At 49.6% G+C, this 17,937-nt stretch overlaps 1 protein-coding gene and 1 long non-coding RNA gene across 2 annotated transcripts in view; both read left to right on the forward strand.

Annotated features, from left to right (window-relative positions):
• Nucleotides 1-761: 761 nt before the first annotated feature.
• On the forward strand, nucleotides 762-1,664 carry LOC145717990 (uncharacterized). Its single transcript, XR_014141513.1, has 3 exons — nucleotides 762-838; nucleotides 1,014-1,117; nucleotides 1,522-1,664. It is a non-coding gene; the product is annotated as an uncharacterized LOC145717990 (long non-coding RNA).
• A 390-nt stretch (nucleotides 1,665-2,054) lies between these two features.
• SH3KBP1 (SH3 domain containing kinase binding protein 1) overlaps nucleotides 2,055-17,937 on the forward strand; it is a 324,512-nt gene continuing 308,629 nt past the window's right edge. Inside the window, exon 1 of the mRNA XM_081807974.1 lies at nucleotides 2,055-2,394. Within this exon, the coding sequence (XP_081664100.1) occupies nucleotides 2,391-2,394 (4 nt within the window). The 5' untranslated portion in view covers nucleotides 2,055-2,390. The remainder of the gene's footprint in view (nucleotides 2,395-17,937) is intronic.

Raw genomic sequence — 17,937 nt, forward strand, 5'->3', positions numbered from 1 at the left:
AGACAAGCTGCTGATTTTTTTTTGAGGCCTATAGAATTCAGCCACGTTTGCTGGTTTAGGTGTATTTGTCTCTGCAACATCTAGGTAAGCCACGGTGGGTATCACTGACGCTGTTCGAAGACTTTGGTCCCATTGCTCTGAGAATGCACGGGGCAGCCAGCAGAGAATCCTCAGCACCGAGATGCTAGCCCACCACAAGTCCAGCTCAGCTATTTCTGTGTTGAAACATGCCCAGTCATTTTCAGGGCCCCAAGTCTTCTTGGGAGAGGGATAAGGTAGCCCAATGACCGTGGCCTTAGCAAAAAGAGTTACCTCTGGAATTGGACAGACCCCAGACTGGTTCTTCCGGGTGGGGTTCAAGAAAAAAAAGTCCTAGTAACAGTGGGCCTTAGCCCGGCTCTATGAGTTTCAGTGTTTGTCAACTCTAAGATCTATCACAAGGCCTCATCTCTCTGGTATGCCAAGGCATGTAACGAGTGAGGCACCATGGATCCTGGGGCAGGTATGAGTATTCATCTGTGCCTCCAACACTTCGAATTCTTAATTTCCATGTTCTTTAAGCCCTTCCTTAGGAGTCTGCCATTGCTAACACTACTACCTTCTCTGTAGCTCCAGGGATGGGTCTTCTCCTCCTTGATTCGTCTCTTGTTTAGATTGCTCTGACACATAAGAAAAGTATTTAGAAAGTTGATGTTACTGATCTCTTGTTGATAAGACCCTGACTGTGAGAGGTGTTTGTTTTTTTTTTAAAGCTAATGAAACAATTATAAGAAAATCTTTCTGCAGAAATCTCAGGATGTAACCTATTTACCAAAGTTGCCCGAACATCATGGGTGAGGTATGAACACAGCCCTATATATAGGGTAGGGGTCAGCTTTTATTTGTCACCTCTGGGTCCACTAACCTTCAGCCTCCTCCGTTTTTCAGGGGCCAGTGATTTGATTTCTTAATTGTTTTATTTTCTCTCTTTCTGAATGTTTCCCATCTATTTCACTATCTCTTCCTACCACCAGATGGTGGAAAGGGAAAAGGAAATAAACGGATGGCAAATGAATGTGGTGCTGGCTGGCAGAGTATGGCAAAAGGTGTAGTGGTGAATGGACCCAAAAAGGAGCTTGTGAGTTACCTATGAATTCCCTGTTTTAATTTCAGCGCCGATTCAAAGGTCAGCTGCCTAGGTCGGGGGCGGGGTGGGGGGGGCAACGTGGCACAGTACCTTGCTGGGGAGGGAGTCAGCCCTTGCCTCAGGAGATTCTTGGGAACATCAGAGCCTGGGAACACAGCTGAGCAGCCCAACCCCACCTGGCCCAGGCACGGGGTGCGGGGCTAGGGGTCCCTGCGAGGGTCGGTGCGGGGCGATGTGCCCCACCAGCCCCGCTGCGTCCTTCTGTCTTTCTGAACCTCCTCTCCGCCGCCTCCTGTAAGCCGAACTCGCACTTGGCCGGCCTTTCCCACGCTGCACTGAATGGATGTAGCATCTCTTTCCCTCCATAGGGACCCTTTCTCCTGCCTTCCCAACAGACCGCTCTGTGAAAGCTTATTCTGGGTTGCCTTGATCGTCGATCCCGGAGTTACCTGCCATCACCCTCAGCAGGTGTTCATTCCCTCACCTACCTTTGGCCTCCCCACCCCCAGCCCGCCCTCCATCTCTCGTCGCACCCAGTAGGTCTCCGCTTCCACCTCCTTTCCCACGTGCCTCTCCACTCGGACGCCCCCTCCCCCACGACCCCCGCTCCGGTCTCGAGGAGTCTCGCGGCATTTCCTGGGGCGTGAGCCGAGCCGCCGCGGGTGTGGGGCGGCCTCGCAGAGCTGGGTCCCTCCCCAGCATGCGGTGAAGGGGGGCGCCCGAGCGCCGTAGCCGCAGGGACGCCCCGGGCGCCGGCCCCGCCCCTCTCCGGCCCCGCCCCTCGCTGGCCCCGCCCCCGCCTCGGCGGCCGCGCGTCCCCGGCAGGCTGAGCCGCAGGAGCATCGCGGCGGCGGCGGCGGCGGCAGCGGCGAGGGGGGAGAGCGGGCTGCGCGGCCGCGGCTGCCGGGCGCTGGGCTGGGCGGCGCTTCTTCTTCTTTTTTTTTTTTCGCAATTTCCACTCGCGGGGAGCAGGAAACCCGGCTCAGCCGGGCGCAGCGGGCCGCGATGCAGCAGCAGCAGCAGCAGCAGCAGCAGCAGCAGCAGCAGGAATCACCACGGGGCAGCAGCGGCAGCAGCAGCAGAGGCAGCAGCGGGCGGCGCTGAGCCGCCGCGGCCGCCGCTACTGAGGAGAAAGCCGGCCCAGCCGCCGCCGCGTCCCGACCCCTGCGCCCCGATCCCCGCGCCCGGATCCCGGCGCCCGACCCCCGCGCCCGCCTCCGCCAACTTTCACGCTGCCTCGGCGGCCCGGCCCGGCTCGACGCCAATGGGTGAGTAGGGGACTGCCTGCGCCCCAGTGCCCGGGTGTCCACCTCAGTCTGCGGGCGGCGCGCCTGTCCCGGGACCGCGGAGTCGGGAGGACGCTCCGGGGGCAGGGCCCTGGCGGGTGACACCGCGGTGGGCACCCTGCCTGCCTCGCGCACCCCCGTTCACTCCCACTCGCGTTCCTGCTGAGCCCGCGCGGCCCCGACGGGAACCCCGTGGGGGCCTGGGCAGAGGATCGCGGGCCGGCCCGGGGCGGCTGAGGCTGAGGGATGCAGGGGGTGTGGTTGGCTCTTCGGGTGGGCGGGGAGAGTTTTGTCTTGGCCATTTTCTCGCCCCAGCGCGCCCTCCTCTGCGCTGAGGACGTGGGTATTGGGAGCTGGTGGGCTCCCGCCCAGCGCGGGGTTCGCGGTGTCTGTCTTCCTGGCCCCGCGGTGGGGGAAGCCAGAATCTCGGGGTCTCGGGGCGGCCAGGGGCCGGGTTGCCTTTGCTGGGGGCCGACGTGGGGGGGCGGTGCGGGAAACGCCCCAGTACCCGGCCTGGCGTGCCATCCTCGGGTCCTGAGCGCCAGACGCGTCTCTCTTGGAGCCCCTCTTTCTCCGGCCCTGACCCCCTCTCTGCCTGCCTGCCTTCTCTCAGTCGGACGAGCTCTCCGCTCCGTGATGCTCAAAGGCCACTTCCTACATCCTCTAAGTCTGAAGGCTGGGGGAACTGGAGCAGGTGATCCAGTCCTCGATTTCCAAGTAGGCAACTAACCGTTCGGTCCCCTGGGTCCCATCTGGTATAGACTCTGGCATATTGGAGCCACCTTGCCCAGAGGATGTGGCACTTTATTGGGCAAAGGACTTGTGATTGCCTGGGCTAGTAATCGTGTGGCCCACCCGGTTAATGTTCTTGCTGGAAGCCAGTCTCTGGCTTTCATACCTTTGGCAGATTATTTTTGGGTGTTTCTAGGCCAGGCAGAGGAAGGCTGTAGATCATAATAAATCATAATAAAATGAGACCTTTCTGTGTTCAGGTAATAGGATTTGAGTAGGCGAGTCCAACAATGATAGGCAAGCAGTCATAGGATGCTCCTGAAGACGGATGCACTGGGAAAGAGGAGGTTTAACCCAATCAGCTGTTGACAGGCAGTTAAAATCCCATTTGTGGTCATTTGCCAAAATGGTTTTCCTTTTCTAAAGTGGTGGCAATTTGATGGCCTCTCGGCTTCAGTGTCACTTTTTTCTCAGTGCCCTTCTCTGGTCCCTGCACTATCTGCAGTCTAAATTAGTTTCTCTGTTACCCTTTCTCCTATTGCACCTTTTAAAAAATAGCGGTATTACATATTTATTTGAGTTTAACATTTATCTCCCCTACTGTAAGCTCCATAGCCGTAAGGACAGAACTGTGTTGGTACCATTTTGCTCAGCACTGTTTTCTTTGGTGCGTGGTGTGGAGCAGGCCCTAAATAAATATTTATTGAATGAATGAATGAATGAATGAATGGGTATGCAACCCTCCTACCTGGTGGAAGACAAAACACTTAGCTCAACACTCTTGTTTTGCTTTGGCACCTAGTAAGATGATTTTAATTTATTAACAGAAATATATACTTTAAACATTACTGATCACTTTAGTAACAGGTTGGTTTTTCCTGAGGTAACCAAAAATGATATTTTGATCACCTTTCCTTTTTTTTTTGGTGGGTCCCGAGAGGGTTGCACAAAAAAAGAAGTTAGATACAAATGTCTTCTGTATCTCAGAGGGAAGAGGAGTCCAGTTTAAGAAGAAACAGACCTGTTTATTATTCAAGCCTGAACTGTTTTCATTATCCAGAGCCTCCTAAGAAAATTAGAGACTGCTTCTGCAGTTTATAGTCCTTTCAAGCTTAATATTTTTTTACTGTAACCATTACAAGACAGAGGGGGTGCAGAAACTGATTTTCATTTATTTCAGGTATTAATACTTAGAGACGATTGATTAAAATGAATGCTGGTATTTAATTCATTAAAATGTTTATAGTGGGACTTAAGATGTCTGTAGTAGTCTATGGCTAAAGATTACCTGCTATTTTCTTTTTCTTTTTTTTTTAGAGAGGGAGGGGGAGGGGCAAAGGGAGTGGGGGAGAGAGAATCTTAAGCGGGCTTGATCCCACGATCTGAGATCATGACGTGAGCCAAAATCAAGAGTCAGACACTTAACCGACTGAGCCACCCAAGGTGCCCCAAAGAGTTGTTTGTTTTTTTTTTTAAGATTTTATTTTTAGGTAATCTTTACACCCAAGGTGGGGCTTAAAGTCACATCCCTGAGATCAAGAGTCTCATGCCCCACCGACTGATCCAGCCAGGCACCCCCCACACCTGTTATTTTCTAAAGCATCTTCAGCAGTGTATTTGTGGTGATGTACAGGTATTTAACAACTGATTCTGTACGTCTTCTGATGGAGCCACCCAATAGTGCTGTTTCTGAAGCGGGTGTGTGTACACACACAGGCCCAGCCCCCTTCCCCAGTCCCCCAAGTCTCCTTGGTTTTCAAAAGATTTCTCCAGTGTATCAGTTTGATACACTTGCATTCTTACCTGGCCTGGTAATGATTTTTCTGTTGATGGCTAACGCAGTGTAATTATATAGTCTTTAATCTGAAAAATAACTGAAGAGCATTAAATCCCTAACTCTGAAATGAAGCCAGTTAGTTGCAAAATGGCCTCTTACAAAAGCCCACTCAGAATGTGCCCTCAGAGCTTGCAGGCAGATGCCTGCAGTGCCAGATAGAGGGAAAGCCTCTTGTCATTACGATCGCACAAATATTAACGATCCAAATTTGTGAATAGTGGAGGATTTGCAAGCCCAGCAAATGATTTTTGTTTAGAAAATTCCAGGGTAACAAGAAAGTTTGGACTGTTTTTAGCAGTGTATTTTTTTGGTGGGAGATTGCTTTATGCTAAACTAAAGCCAGAATGAATGTAATGTGTTGGTCTCCACAAACAGTCTAAAGTTAGAAATGGAAGGAAAGACTCTACCTTTATCACTTGCGACCTTTACTTTGTCCCCTTGTACCCATCACAGCACAGGCAAAACCTCGCTCCCTCCCTGGTTGCACAGACCTCCAGTTCTTGTTGCATTACTGACATTCTCTCATCAGTTCTTGTATTTGAAATTGTTTGAAAGTAGATTGCATACAGTGGTCAGTATTCCTCCATTCCCCTAACTCTCCATGCAGTATTTATTGATCTCCTGCTTTGTGCCAGGCATTGTGCATGGGCTTGCCAGTGTGGCTTTTGCAGCTGGTGGGAGAGGAAGGCCCGAATGCAGTACTCAGGACAAGAGGTGATTAGAAGCCCTGCTAGGTCTCACGAAAGGAGATTAGAGAGGGGCAATGTGATTTAGGCTACAGAGGGGTAAGGACAATGTCTTTGAGGAGATTGTGTTTGAGCGGAAATCTGAAATCTGAAAATTGGGTAGGAGTCATCACTGCCCTCCCGCCACGGCCCCTCCCCGCCCCCAGGCCCACACGGGGCGTGGAACAGGCGGTTCTCCTCTCGTGACAGCGACAGACCCCGCGGAGGACCGCGCCTGTGGCAGGGGCTTTAGGGGAGCGTTTAAGGAAGCTGGGTGTTGCTCTGGATTGGATGCTGGCCGGAAGCGACATAATTCCATGACTGGGGGTCCTCATCAATCTTACCTAGAAGCAGGGAAGACCAGACAGAGGCCGTGATTGGTAACGAAGCCGCAGTGCCTCCTCTTAGCCGGGATGCGGGGATGTGTGGGGCCGTTTGTGATTTGGACAAGGTTCACTTGTTCTCCGTGTTCAGCCAGGATTACAGAGTGGTCTTGTTTTTGTCTTGTCCCATGCTGGCCACAGAGTGGCCTTGTCTGATGTTGGTGTCCTGGGGAATTATTTATGTTCAGTGGGGGAGACTGCCCGGCCTGCTCCCGGATGGCAGGGGCTGCTTTTCTGAGCTAACTAAGGGATAAAGGGGGGCAGCGACTAGGAGGTGGGGGAGGACAGTGGCTTTCTAGGTACATTTTGTGGCTCCTTTATTAATATGGGCCAGCTCTAGTCTGCCAGCTCTGCAACATGAAGCACAACAGACAACTGAATGCCGGCCCGGGGCAAGAGATACGGCGCAAGCTGCTGAGAACCAGGAAGTCAAGGTGGCTCTTCATGGGAAAGATGCGGGGCAGGGAGATACTTGAATCTCTTCGGTGTGAGAGGAGAGTCGAATACAGTGGTTCTCAGAGTGTGGTCCCCCAGCCGGCAGCATCAGCCTCCCCGGGATCTTGTTAGAGACACACATTCCCTGGCCTCAATTCTACCTACTGAATGAGGAAGGGGGGGCGTGGAGCCTAGCAATTTGTGTTTTAAGGAGCCCTCCAGGTGGTTCTGATGCACAAAGTCGAGTGTAGAACCTCCTTGCCTGGCGGGTGAGAAAGCTGAGGTTCAGAGTATGTGGGTCCCTGAAGAGTACATGGGCGCTCTGGTCAAATTTAAGCTGTTGTTATAAGTGGCACATGGCCTTAGAGAAGGAGAAAAATGTGCTCCTAGTTCAGAACAAACGTCTTACGGAGTCACTGGAACAGTACAGTGTTGATTCTTCCATGAATCTCATCCATGCCGGACGTCCAGCACCTGGGCGTTAGTGACATGAGCCGGCCCATCTCAGCATTGCTTGGACTTTTACCAGAGTATCACGTGGGTCTTTGCCGTTGTCCTTCTTTTCCCTCCATCCTCTTTAGAAGGGACATTCACATACATTGTTAACATGGTAGGGTTTTTGGTATTTGTTCTTGGTGTTTTGTACCTGGTACCTGTATTAGCTTCTGATTGCTGCTGTAATAAATTACCAAAAACTTGGCGCCCCGAAATGCCATACTTTTATTATCTTTAAAGTGCTGGAGATCAGATGTCCAACACAGGCCTCGCTGGGCTAAGATCAAGATGTGGGCAGGGCTGCATTCCTTCTGGAGGCTCTAGGGGAGAATCCCTTTCCTTGCTTTTTCCAGTTTCCAGAGTCCTCTGCATTCTTTGGCTCATGGCCCACTTCCATCTTCCAAGCCAGCAATGGCCGCTCAGGTCTCTTTCACCATAGCACGTCACTCTGCTGCTGACCCTTCTGCTTCTCTCTTCCGTGCTTGGGGAGGGCAGGAACTGCATCTGTGTTGACACGTGGGAAGCCCCAAATTAAAATTGGTTGAGTTAATTGTTACCCCTAACCTTCGAGCTAACTTCACCCAGGTGTGTCTTCGACACTGCCAACAGAGCATGTGCCCCACTGAGCTCAGCGTTTCTCGTCCTCAATGTCTGTATCCTGGCGGGGGGGATCACCACCTTTCCCGTCACTTCCATAGCTGTTCTGCTGTTTGCCTTGCCTCTCCTTCCTTCCCTCTCCCCTCTCTCAGCTCTTTCCAGGGTGCAGTCAAGCCCCAAATGTTTCTGGAATCAACCCCATGTCACCACCCTCCTGTGGATGCTTTAGAACCTGAGCGCCTTAGCCAAGCCTTCGGGAAGCTCGGCAGCCACCCCGGCCTTGGTTTGTTCCGAGCTTGTTCGGGCCTCTGAGGCTTTTGCCCGCGTGGTTTCCTTCACGGGGAAGGGATTCCGCTCTCTTCTCTGCCTTCTGGTCTCTCTGTGTGAGTTTCCTCTTGCTGCAGTGCCAAAATACTACAAACCCAGTGGCTTGAAGCAGCATAAATGTGTGATCTTACACTTCTGGAGGTAAGAGTTCCAAAATGGGTCTTACTGGATTGACATTAAGGTGTTGGCAGGGCTGCGTTCCTTCTGGAGGCTGTAGGGGAGAATCCATTTCCTTGCCTTCTCTAGCTTCTGGAAGAAGTGCCCACATTCCTTGGCTTGTGGCCACATCACTCTAACCTCTGCTTCTGTCCTCACATCCCCTCTCTTACTCTGAACCTCCTACCTTCCCTTTCTAAAGACCGTTGTGTTGTAGTGGGCCTGCCTGGATAATTCAGGCTGCCCTCCCCATCTCGAGCCCCTTAACTTAATCAACCTGCCAAGTCCTATTTGTCACTGAAGGTAACATATGCACAGGTCCTGGGGATTCAGAAGTGGACATCTTTGGCGAGGGCTGCTACACAGCCTGCCGCACCCCTTGTTCATCTTTTGAGTCCTGCTCCAAAGGTTGCTATACAACACGTCATCTTGTATGAAGTCTGTTCATCTCTGACAGGGTGTCCCCAACGCCATTGCCCTGGCTCATTGCCTGGCATACACTAAGTGCCGTATGTCACTGAATGAATGAATGAGTAACCCTTTCACCCAAGTATGGTTACTACTTGAAATTCTCGGAGGCTATTGGCTGCCAGGAGTGTGTGTGCAGTTCTGTGAGGCCCCCCGGGTGGCGTGTTTGCTGACAGTTCGTGGCGGCCTGCACTGCAGTGGGTGAGAAGGCTGACACCACATGTCACATGGCTTCGACAAAGAACTGCAGGGTCAAGATAGAAAATTCGCCCTGGCAGTGGTTCTCAACCGGGGGCGATTTTGCCCCTCAGGGGGACATTTGGCAATGTCTGGAGACACTTGGTTGTCATAGCTGGTGGGGGGAGGACAGTCTATTGGCATCTGGGGGCTGGGGCCCGGGGGCCAGGGACACTGCCACATATCCTACAGTGTACAGGACAGCCCCCCAGCGGTCGTCCGCCCCCCAAAGTTGGGGAGGCCTGCCCTGAGTGTTACACAGATGGTTGAAGCACCATTTCCTTTCTTCATCATCAGCTGCTCTGGACACAAGGTCTCCTCTGTAGCCACAGCCTTTGTTTTATGAATAAACCAAGAGGTCACTGCAAAGCAGCGCTCTTTATCATTCTTTCACCATGTCGTTCTTTGAGTAGAAGGTGTCTTAACACAGCTCATGCGCCTTTTCTGTCAATACCTGGGTCGCCAAGTTGTAAACTTATTTCTCCCGTGTTTGGCTCCCCTGATGTTCTGCCTTCCTAGTGGGATGTGCTTATGTGCCGAGTGGCAGATGGTGGGTCCTTCTGCCACTCACACATCGGTCCCTGCAACTGAAGCTCTGGAAAGGGCCTTGGCAGTCAGGGCAGCCCACACCATCAGATGATGACACTGAGACTCTGAGAGGCAAAGTGACATGGTCCCTTAGCTGCAGGAACCAACTTCCTTTAAATAGGAAAGAACTAGCCACGCATACAGGTCGGTGCTCAGTAAATGTCAGGCTCCTGCTTCCTCAGTGAGGCTCTTTCTACAGGCTGTTTCCCTGGTAAATTAAAAAAAAAAACAACCCAGGTTTATTGAGATGTAATTCACATATCTTACAATTCACTCATCTCAAGTGTGCAGTTCAGTGGTTTTTGGTATATTACATTACTAATTATTAAAATCGTGGTAAAATAGATACAACAAAATTTGCCGTTTTAACCATTTTTACGCCCACAGTTGAGTGGCATTAAGTACATTCACAGTCTTGTGCAGCCGCCATGGCTGTCTGTTTCGAAAACTTTTTCATCACCCCTCCCTGGCAAGCGTCTAACTTGAAGCATAGAATCCACGTCCCGTGGGGCTTCCTGGCTGCCCAAGCGTTTTGGAGAACACTTGGTGGAAGCCCAAGGGTCCCAGTTAAGACTCCAAGGGAATGCAGACAAAGGGAAAGTATGGCTTTGTTGTTTTTAAATGTTTTTGGTCAGTGTTTCCTTTGGGAGGCACTTCATCTTTGCTCGGTCCCTCTAGCCACCTCCCTTGGTTATATCCCTCTCCGCCTGGGGGGGAATTGTGAATTTTCCTTTTCCATCCTGAAGCATTTGTGAGTTAGTTGCTTGGGTAACTTCCTTGGCAGTTACTGGGGTTCATTAGGATATTTCTGTCGTGGGAGAAAGCACTGTCATGCCAAACTGATCTCTCGAATCTGCGCATAGAAGGTTGACACAGTTGTACCTTTCTTTGCCCAAATTCCTTTCGCTGGCAAAGGTACACTGGCATCCTGAGTGACTAGGAACACTTGGTTTTCAGCTTGATTGTTATTTTATGGGTAAATATCTTACAGGCAAGTCTACAGTTTTCATTAGGGGACACTTCAACAAAGCAAAATGTAGCTCATGGACCTTACTGCAGTGATAAACTGTGCCTATACTTAGCCTCAGGAAGAAAAAAACACTAATAACAAAAAAATCCTCACCGATATGTGTCCTCACTGAACTGTATTCAGTGGGCAGGAAAAGCTCAGTAAAGGCCTTAAGCTGATTTCCTTCCAGTGGCCAAGGAAGTTGCCCCTCCTCCCCCAGGAGGCTGGTCTGCCCCCAGGTGGAGGACAGAGTGGCAAGATGAAGTGCTATTCAATTCATACTGCTGTTTCTTCCTCAGTGTCTTGGATTAAATACTATAAATATTGAATTGGTCATTAATTACTCATTTTGCCTAACAAATTTAAGTCCTTAAGCACCCAGTACAGCACATATAGGTAGTTTAAATGACCATCTCCTTAAATTTCAACTTCTTATCAGTCAGTATGCAAACACCAGGCCTTGTGTTTTTGCTGGATTTTTCTGGACTATTCTAGACTTGGAAGACTTAGGGCCCTGTTCTAGGTCTGGTCCTCTGGGGCTGCACTGGTTTTATCCATCACACACCCACTCCCTGTGTGAAAAGTCTTTAATTAGCTTAGTGTCCTCCCTAATTATTCCAACTAGTTCTCATTTTTGTGCCTAGAGCTGGAAGGAGGTGCTTGAATGTTGTTTTGGATAAGAACTGGAAAAGGCCTTCCTGGCTTTGCTCTCCTCTCCTCTTAGCCAGCTTCTTCATGGATATTCATTTTCTTCACCAGACTGTTCTGGATACTACCTTCTGCTTGAACATTTTACATGCTAGCTTCTGGGTAAAATTCATTTGACATGAACGGCCTCATAAATTGCCTTCCTCCTATTTTGGTCATTCAAAAACCAGAAACCAAAACCCCTCTTCACAATGAACCAAATGGGATAGTTTTTCATCACTTAACCAGTGATTTCTCACTGCCCTTTTGTTCTCCTTAAAATATTAGATGGACAGCAGAGGTGTCAACCCAAATACAGTCTGTCAGTTAGCTCATTGCTGACACCTAAGCAGGTTGGCAGAGGAGTGTTGGGAAATTGATGGTGATGTTTTAGCTTAATTGCTACCTTTGAATGTCAGAAAAGAAACGAAAAGAAAGTAATTAGCTTTGGGGGGCCTGGGGAAAAAATAGGAGTAGGGGGCTCACCAGTTGAGGACAAATTTGCAAAGGGAAGCAGTTCACAGTGCTCATCTGTTTGTTGGGCCTTGAGACTACAGCTGCTTGCTGGGGAAATTTTAAAAACATTTTTAGGGGCGCCTGGGTGGCTCAGTCGTTAAGCGTCTGCCTTCAGCTCAGGTCATGATCCCAGGGTCCTGGGATCGAGCCCCGCATCGGGCTCCCTGCTCCACGGGAAGTCTGCTTCTCCCTCTCCCACTCCCCCTGCTTGTGTTCCTGCTCTCACTATCTCTATCAAATAAATAAATAAAATCTTTAAAATAAAAAAAAAAAAACATTTTTAAAAGTTAATTTCTGGAAGAGGTTATACATCCACATGTTTCAAAATTCAAAAGGTGAAAAGTGCTCACAGTGACAGGTCTCCTTCCCAATCCCAGTCCTCCAGTTCTCCGGTGACTCCCCCCCCCGCCCCCGTTTTCTTTCTCCCAAATTCTTCCAGGCAGACTTCATGCCCATAACAGCAGACAGGCATTTCCATTATTTCTCCCTCCTTTTTACATTATGATTAATTGCTGATGGAACTTCTTTTTTAAAAGATTGATTGATTGATTGATTGATTGATTTAGAGAGTGTGGGGGGAGGGCAGAGAGGGAGGGAAAGGGAGAGGAAGAGAATCTCCGGCAGACTTCATGCTGTGCTGAGCCCCGAGCCCGATGTGGGGCTCAGTCTCAGAACCCCAAGACCACGACCTGAGCCAAAACCAAGAGTCTGACCCTTAACTGACTGAGCCACCCAGGGGCCCGAACAAACAGAACTTCTCCGTAGCTGGTGGGTTCCTCCCCTGGGGAATGTGCATCAGAACGCTATGCCTGGGTCCTCCTCATCTGGTTTTGATGGACCGACAGGCATATTTTGGAAGAGTTCTCTAGGAGATTCTGCTGTGTATCCCTGAGTCTCAACTGATCTGGGTTTCATAACTGGTAGAAACTTTGTCCTGGATCTTAACTGATGGAGACCATGTTCCTTAACTGGGTTAGGATTGTCTCCTGCTTCATAGTGGGTGTGTGTGCACACGCACGCAGTAAGGACTTCCTTCAAGTGAGGAAGCTAAGCAGAGCCTGTTAATCTGAAAAGGGGGGCTTAGTACAGGACCACAGGGGCCTCGCATGCAAGCCAAGGGCCCCAACAAACCCCAGAACCAGGGATAGGCCAGCTGCCCCCCCATGCCATCTGGCCATCTCCCCTCCCTGCCCCGTCCCAGTTTTTCTCTTTGTGCAGCTCCTTCATGGGGCACATGCCGCAGTTCCAGCCACTTGTTAAGAGGGATTTGATTCATCATCCCAGTCCCAAATTCCCATTAGCAAGACTGAGGCCCCCCCGGAGTCAACATCGCCCCCTGAGGATACACAGGCGGCTGCTGTGGGCCCACTTCTGCGAGGGGCAGGGCGTGCCCGGGTCTGGTTCCGTGTAAATGTTTAAGGAGGGTCTCCTCCAGGTGTGTGCTAGGTGCTGGGGCAGCCTGCCCAGGAGCAGTGCCGGTGAGACGGGGGACCTGGGGTCACTCTTGGGGCGGGCACTATAAATGAGGATGCGTGGAAGCCGTAGGCCAGCATGCCTGAGAGCGCCCTGTGCCCATTTTTCCTGGCTTTCTCTTGACAAAGGGGTGATTGGTGTGAGGTGGTGCTACAGTCTTTGAGGATGTTCCGTCCATCTTTGGAGGCCCTTTCATAAGGCTCCCTTGAGGAAGGGCTCCTGGCCACGCCAGGCACAGTTGTGCTTCCGAGGGAGTAAAGGGGTTATTTTTATCCTTTGAGACCCCAGTTGTGTAACTCACCGTAGTTTCTCCTTTGCATTGGCAGCACGTAAAAATGTGTACATGTGACTTTGGAGGCATTTGGATGGGTTGATGATAGCACACTGTGGGGGTGGGGTACAGTTGTGACATTATCTGGCTCTTTTAGGGAACCTGTGGGTTTTTAAATGGAGGAAGAGATGAAGACATTGTGAAAAACAGCCCCTGCCTGGCGAGTGAACCGCCCAGTCGGAGAGGCGAAGGGAAAAGGGGGCAGGGGACTGCCCCCCAATGTCTGGCCTGCTGCTTCTCTCCAACCTCACGCCTTGTCTGCTTTCCACTCTCTCTCCCCCACCCTTTCTTGGTCCCCTCACCCTATCTCTCATCTCTCGATCCCCCCACTCCCTCTCTCTCCTACCCTCCTGTCCTCTTCCCTCACACTTCTCCGGCTATGTCTCCCTCCTCCTCTGTTGCCTTCCAAGTAATCCCTTTTCCTACCTTCTCCCCACCTTCTCCCTACCCCCACTCTTTCCCCAATTTTCTCTTCCCTTGTACCCTGTCTTTCCCCTCGCTGTCCACCCATACCCCATCCACCCACCCTCTTCTGACCCTCCTTCCCTCCCTTTCTTTCTCTCCTCCCCTTCCCCAGGGCTTCTCTCTTTTTGTCCCTTTCTCCTCTGCCTTTCTTTCTTTCTGTCTTTCCTTCATTCTCTCTCTCTCCCACCTCCTTACTGCCCCATCCTCTCTCTTCCTCACCTCTCCTCTCCTCTCCCTGTCTGTGCCCCTTCTCACCCACACTCATCCTCCTCCATATCCCCCTTTTCCACACCCCTCTTACTTACCCTCCCCTTCTTACTAACCCCTCTTCCAACTCCCTCTCCTTTTCCACCCCTCTACCTCGCATCTCCACCCCCTTCTCCTCCTCTTCTTCTCCCTCCCCCTCAGCCAGCTCTCTGAGATCTCTCTCTCCCTCTCCCTCTCCCTCCCCCAACACCCTTTCACTCCTGAAAACCCCCTTCTCACACCCCTCCCTCCCACTGCTTCCTTACAGCCTTCTCCCGCCGGTATTGCCGGGCCTCCCGGATTTTCCACTGGTCACCACGTCACCATCACCCCCTCCTTTGCTCAGTAAAAGTACTGTGGCCCTGAGACCAGGTGAAACTGTCATTTACTCGTTTATTCAGTGCAGTCTAAGGTCACAACGGCCACCGCAGGAGGTGTGGTCCCCCTGGGGGAGGAGAAACCTTTGCCAAGTGGTCCCTGTGCGGGCCTGTGGGAGGAGCCCCTGCCGCTGCCCCAGGCTGGGGGGGTGGGGGTGCTGGGGGTGGGGGCGAGCCAGCGGTGGCAGGGAGGGCACAGGCTCGCTGCCCGGGAGGGACTCGCCTTACAGGACCTGCACCAGAGCTAGTACATTCTAGGCTGGTTCTTCTTCTAGCTCCAAGATTCTCGAACCTTAAATTTTTTTGGTTATAAATATATAGCGACTGTATTGGAGGGTTTAGAAAATAGGAAGCAGGAGAATTTGGCAGCCCAGACTGTACCCCGATGCAAGCACTCTCATTTTCTTTTGGTGTACGTCTTTTCAGCCTTTTTACTACATACTTGTGGGTGTGTGGCCTGGTGTCTTTTTACCTTCATGGTCGTCTTCAAAGCCAGTGTTTTTAGTTGCTGAATATCTCAGTTCATGAATCTCAATTTATGTAACTATTTCCCTATCATTTGAGCAGTGAGAGTGTTTCCATAATGTTGATATTATAAATGGGGATGTGATGGACATCATTTTCCTTTTCACCCTTTAAGGAATTCAGGTCGTAGGCAGGGTTTTATATTTTATATTACATTTTATATCCATTCTTTGTTTCCGTAGCCCTCTAAATGACTAGAATGGCCAAGGATGATGATGATAATGAAGAGGACCTGAGGCTGTGGGGATTATTACTTGGGGATTCATGGGGTACTTGCCGTCCCTGTGCTTGCTTTCAGGTTTAGTTCAAGAAACTGTGCTCATGTGGCTTATCATCCTTTCTATACTCTATGTGCTTCACCTGTGTGTGCATGTGTGTGTGAGAGAGCGCGACAGAGACAGATACAGAGACGGGGATGAGAGAGACAGAGACAGGGACAGAGATGGGAGGGGGGAAGAGAGACACCTCTGAAGGAGATTGCTAGCGAGGCTTTCATAGTCCACAACACTGTACCCTCTTCATTGTGCCATTTTGGGTGATTAATCTTGGTTTAGCATTCAGGTGTGAGATTAGGGTATACACAGTGAAAGGCGAAACCCTTGGGGGTTTGGTTCCTTCTCTTTCTTTTCCCTTTCCCTTCCTCTTTTCACTTCATGCCCTGACTGGCATTGAAAGGAACTTTGTTTTCTAAAGTCATAGGGAAAAATGTGTCCTGGAGGCCCTGGGTCCTCATTGTGACTTTATATTTCTCTGGGATGTGGGTCCAAGTCCTGTGCTGACAAAGAAAAGGTCATGGCTGTAATAACCGTCCTGTGGTTTCTGAGCTTAGTTTTGTGTCATCATCATACACTCCCCTCAAAATATTATGCTTTTAGCTTCAAAGGGCAATGGGTAGGGCTGGTCAGAATCTCAAGAACCAGGCCAGAAGAACCATCTCAAAGCCTTGCCTTCATGGTGCATCAGTTTCGTTAATGGATAGCATCATGTAAGTATTTATTCCTCAGCCAACAGCCCATGCCAAATGTCAGCTCATGTACCTGGTAAAAAATTAGTTGAATATGTATGATGCCCTCTTAGGGGCAAGTTTCTATAAAAGTTCTGAACTTCGTGATAGTACCTGTTAGAGAGCATTGGTAGCTCAGCTCTACCACATACTTTCTCCCTTTCTTACATTTTCAAATTGTGAACATAACCAGCTCGTACTGGTAGAACAAACAAGACAGTTGACCCAATACTGCCATGTATTGGAATTCAGTTAAATTCTACAAGTGTTTATTGAGTGCCTGTTAAATGTAAGGTTTGATAACCAGAGGAACTCAGAGATATTTAGCGTTCCACTCAATGACACATTTTAGTTAACTTTCATTTCCCTAACTGGGAGGGAGACTGTGATGTGATTATTTCAAGAACCACACAGTGAAATAAGCTGTCAAACCAAAGGGTGTTTGTTTGAAGAAATTCTGTTTATCCAGAAAGAAAGAAAGGTCTTAATTTGAGGAACACACGTCAAGTTAGAAGACAACTTTCTGCGATTCGACAATGTTTAGTCAGTCTCCGAAACTCCCTTCTCACTGGAGGTCTAGAGAGAAACCAGATAGAGCAGGTTTCTCAAATGAGTAATGTGGAAGGTCCCCTCACAAGGAAAATGGTTTCCAAGAATCCCTATTTTGCCTTAAACATTTGAAAGTGTTATGAGCTTTTATTTATTTTTTTGTGGTCCAATATACATAACATAAAATTTACCATTTTTACCATTTTAAGTGTATAGTTCAGTGGCATTAAGGGCATTCACATTGTGTTTTTTATTTTTTTATTCTTTATTTTATTTTTTTTTAAAGATTTTATTTATTTGAGAGAGAGGGAGAGAGAATATGAGCAGGGGGAGGGGCAGAGGGAGAAGCAGACTCCTCGCTGAGGGGGCAGCCTGATGCGGGGCTCAATCCCAGGATCCCAGGATCATGACCTGAGCTGAAGGCAGACGCTTAACAACTGAGCCATCCAGGTGCCCCAATCATGGGTCTTTTTTTTAAATTTTATTTTATTATGTTACATAATCACAATACATTACATCATTAGTTTTTTTAAAAATTTATTTATTTGACACAGAGAGACACAGCGAGAGAGGGAACACAAGCAGGGGGAGTGGGAGAAGGAGAAGCAGGCTTCCTGCTGAGCAGGAGCCCACTGTGGAGCTCGATCCCAGGACTCTGGGATCATGACCTGAGCTGAAGGCAGACGCTCGACGACTGAACCACCCAGGCGCCCCTACATCATTAGTTTTTGATGTAGTGTTCCATGATTCATTGTCTGCGTATTTAAAAATCATCATTCCCTTCTTTAACAGTTTTATCATTTCCACATATATCTCCTAAAAACATATTGTCTGGTTTTGCTTGGTTTTAATTTTTTAAACCTGACACCATACTGCACAGAGACTTGTGTTTTGCTTGTTGTCTCTTGTTTTATAGTTTGTTTATTTTTCCTGTCTGGTGTGCCTTTGTGTATTTATCCTTTCTTTTGCTGGTGGACTTTTGCATTGCTTCCAGTTTTTTGCTACTGTGAATGGACTTCCTATCACCGTTTTAGTAGATGCCTCTAGGAGCCATGTGTAAAATATGTTTTTTTAAAGGTGTATAGCAAGGAGTGATTTTGCTGGCTTTCAAGTTGCTAGATTTCCAAAGTGGTTGTACCAGCATATTCTCCCAGGGAATGGGGGAACAATCAAACTAATGAATAAAGAAGAGAGTGTATTTATTGAAGGAGAGAGTATGTGAGCTTGAGAAGAGAATGCCAAATTGGTTTTCAAAGTGTATAATCTCAGAGCGTAAACATTTCTGCTACTCCCATGCCCACCAACATTTGGTACCCCAGATATATTAGGGGATAGGCTAAATGGCTGTCACAGAGACCCCAAGA

This window comes from Leptonychotes weddellii, chromosome X (genome assembly GCF_054177405.1).
Source record: "Leptonychotes weddellii isolate Sample4059 chromosome X, ASM5417740v2, whole genome shotgun sequence".
In the NCBI taxonomy this organism is placed as follows: Eukaryota; Metazoa; Chordata; class Mammalia; order Carnivora; family Phocidae; genus Leptonychotes; species Leptonychotes weddellii.